Source organism: Bison bison, unplaced genomic scaffold, assembly GCF_000754665.1.
Source record: "Bison bison bison isolate TAMUID 2011002044 unplaced genomic scaffold, Bison_UMD1.0 scf7180017864160, whole genome shotgun sequence".
Classification (NCBI taxonomy): Eukaryota; Metazoa; Chordata; class Mammalia; order Artiodactyla; family Bovidae; genus Bison; species Bison bison.
Genome location: NW_011494732.1, coordinates 6,684,100 through 6,687,258, shown reverse-complemented (window position 1 = coordinate 6,687,258; position 3,159 = coordinate 6,684,100). Strand labels below are relative to the sequence as shown.

At 55.3% G+C, this 3,159-nt stretch overlaps 1 protein-coding gene across 1 annotated transcript in view; it reads left to right on the top strand.

The window, feature by feature from the left end:
• Positions 1-3,159, top strand: part of SETD1B (SET domain containing 1B) — a 21,619-nt gene that overhangs the window by 5,521 nt on the left and 12,939 nt on the right. The window contains 1 exon segment of the mRNA XM_010841425.1: positions 3,004-3,154. Within this exon segment, the coding sequence (XP_010839727.1) occupies positions 3,004-3,154 (151 nt within the window).

Genomic DNA, 3,159 nt, shown 5'->3' with positions numbered 1-3,159 from the left:
CAGGGTTCCATTGGGGGCCCCTCTCCCCAAGCTCCATCCTCAGGGTTAGCATGAGGGATGCTGCCTGCCACATTCTCTTGTGGGGAGGATTAAGTCATCTTCCTTGGCTCTGTTCCTACCCTCTCCTGGTCCAGGCACCTGCCCTGGCCCTCCTGGAGACCTGCTTTGGAACTTGTGATCCTGAAAGGCATGAGCAGCCAGGAGCTTAGAGGGAGCTCTGTGCCCCTGTGGGTGGCGGGAGGAGGGGCCCTCCCTCCTTCCCAGGTCCTTTGATTAGGCCGATTTGGCTGCCTCAGGGAGGAACAGAGAGGACCTTGGCTTGCCTGGGAGGGGACTGCAGGTGGCCAGGGCCCCTGGGGGCCTCTAGGCTGATCTGGCAAGTGGTTTCTGGCGCTAAGGAGTTCAGGCAGGGAGAGTTGACAGGTGTTCAGAGGTGGGGGCGCTACTGGCTCTGCCATCCTCCTTTCTTCCCGAGGTTAGGGGATGTTTGTTTACCATGCTCACTTGCTGATTCAGGGCTAGGAAGCCTAGAGTAGCTGGAGAGAACGGGCTCTCCCGCCGGGTCACTGGAGGAAAGGAGAGACTGAGGCCCAGAAAGCTGTGGTCCGGGAAGCCCCGGGAGTACGGACAACCTCCAAGGTGGCCCTCGGGAGCCCCCTGCCGGCAGTCGGGAGAATGGCTCCCGGGCCCCGCCGGACCAAACCTAAGGGAATCCCAGCCTAGGCTGACCAGGCGGGAGAGCAGCGCGAGGGGGCACTCCCTATCTTCACAGAAGCTGGTGGTTAGAAGTTCTGGTTCCAGGCCTTAAGCCTTGAGCCTCGAGTCCCACCTCTGTCACTTACTGGTTATGTGACCTTAGGGAAGTCACTTTCCCTCTCTGAGTCTCAGTTTCATCATCTGTGAAATGGTGGGATAGTCAGAGTATCCGCCTCACGCCGTCTCGGCTTAAGTGAGGTGCTGCACGAGAAACTCCAGGAACAGCTCAAACTGATGCCCAAGGCTCAGCGGCTAGTTCCCACAGGTTCTCGCCCCCCCGGACGTGGGAGGGGCGGAGGGAGGGGCAGGGCCTCGAGCTGGAGCGTGGACCCCGGTCTCCTTGTGATTGGCTGGCAGTGGGGCTGGGGTTAACCCTCTGCGTGCTGCGCCTGTCTCGCAGGGCGCTGTCCAGGACTGATCTGGCGCTGTCCCTGAGTATCAGGCTGCAAGCCTGCCAGTGCCTCCCTCTCAGCACGAATGTGGGACCCTGAGAGGCAGCGAGAGTGTGTGTGTCTGTAGAGGGGACAGAGTAACAGCCCGAGCGTCCTTCTGCTGCCGGAGATTTCGTTTTCCTTTTCTCCCAGTCCCTCCATATCCCTTTTCTCCCTCCCTCACCTGTAGGTCTGATCTTTGACCTTCTAGCCTGCGTAGACCCCCCCACCTCCTTAACCTTCAAATGCACTCCCTGTCTCTGGCAACCTACAAAGGCTCTGTCTCCCCAGATGGCACCTGAGCTACCTTTTCGCCTCTGGTCCTGACACAGGAGCCTGGGGGCAGTCCATTCCTCCTCTCCCAGCCCCTGTTCTGCCTTCTTGCTCCACCTCTACCCTGTGGACACCATGGCCTGCTCCAGTTCCAGGCCTGTGCACCCAGCTCCCCAAAGCCCCAAGTGTGAATGTAAAGAGGACCTCGCTATTTCACAGCCAAGTCACACTTGGCTCCCCCATTGACCTGGTACCGCTGTCCTGGATTCCCACGGCAGCCCCGACCCCTCACTCAGCAGGCACCCTGGGCTCCAATCTCAGCTGTTTCTGACCAGCGCCTCTTGGGCCAGTGGTTTATGTGTGTCTCTCTGAGGGTGTTTTCTCACCTGTCAAAAGATTGGAATAGAGCCCTTCCTCATGAGATGATGGTACAGGTAAGAAACATGAGACATTGTGCTCACAACACTCAACCCAACCACAGCCTGTACAAAAACTATGTGAACGGAATAATTAAGGAAAACATACAGACTTATCTCCTTTTCATGCACCCTGACTCCTGCTAAAGCTTCTCCTTCCCTTGCTTCTGTCACCTCTGCCAGGCCCTCTCTGCCACAGTGAAGACTGCAGGCCAACTGGGAATAAAGGCTGGTGAGCCACTTCCTGGTTGGAATCCAGGCTCCTTCTCAGTGGCCATGTAGCCTTGGGCAAGTTAAGCTCTCAGTGTTCAATTTTCTCATCAGTAAAATGTGATAAACACCTACGTTGCAGGTTTTCTGAAGGTTAGCTGAATGAACATACATAAAATGCTTAGAAAGGTGCCTGCCAATAGGACAGGCTACGTGCTGTGATAAGTTGTTTCAGTCATGTTTGACTTTTTACAGCCCCATAGACTGTAGCCCACCATACTCCTCTGTCCATGGGATTCTCCCAGCAAGAATATTGGAGCAGGTTGCCATTTCCTCCTCCAGCAGGGAAGGGCTATAGAAATGTTATTAACTATTAGTATTATCTTCTCTGAATACAAGTTGAAACAATCTTTCAAATTGAAACAGAATCTTTTTCCTTCTTCATGTCTCACTGCCCCCTTCTCTGCTTTCGTTTTCTTTGCAAAGGACTATATATTTCACATTCATCCTAGTCAGCCTTTGCCTTATCCCTCTAGAAGTTCAGCTCCAAGAGAGCAAGTTTGTCTGTCTTGTTCATCACCGTGTCCTCAGCACCTGGGACAATACCTGGTATACAGCAGGTGCTGAGCAAATGTTTGTTGAATGAACGAATGCATGAAGCTGCATGATAACCCCATGAGGCAAGTACTATGATGCCCAAGATACAGATGGGAAGACTGAGGCTTAAAGAGGTTAAATGACTTGCTCAAGGCCACACAGCTGGGATGGGAAGGGATGAGGATCAGGACTGCGGAAGCCATGTTGCTCACTAGTCTTGCAGAAGGCTGCTTCTCTGACCTTCTGGTGTTGGGAAGGGGAATCTGGGAGCCTGGCTTCCCAGGCTCCCCCTCACTTCTCTCCGCTTGCTCTCCCTGCAGGGGCAGCAGTCCTCAGGGGAGGACATGGAGATCTCAGACGACGAGATGCCCTCGGCCCCCATCACCAGCGCTGACTGCCCCAAGCCCATGGTGGTGACCCCAGGGGCCGGGGCCGTGGCAGCTCCCTCTGTGCTGGCCCCAACCTTGCCACTGCCC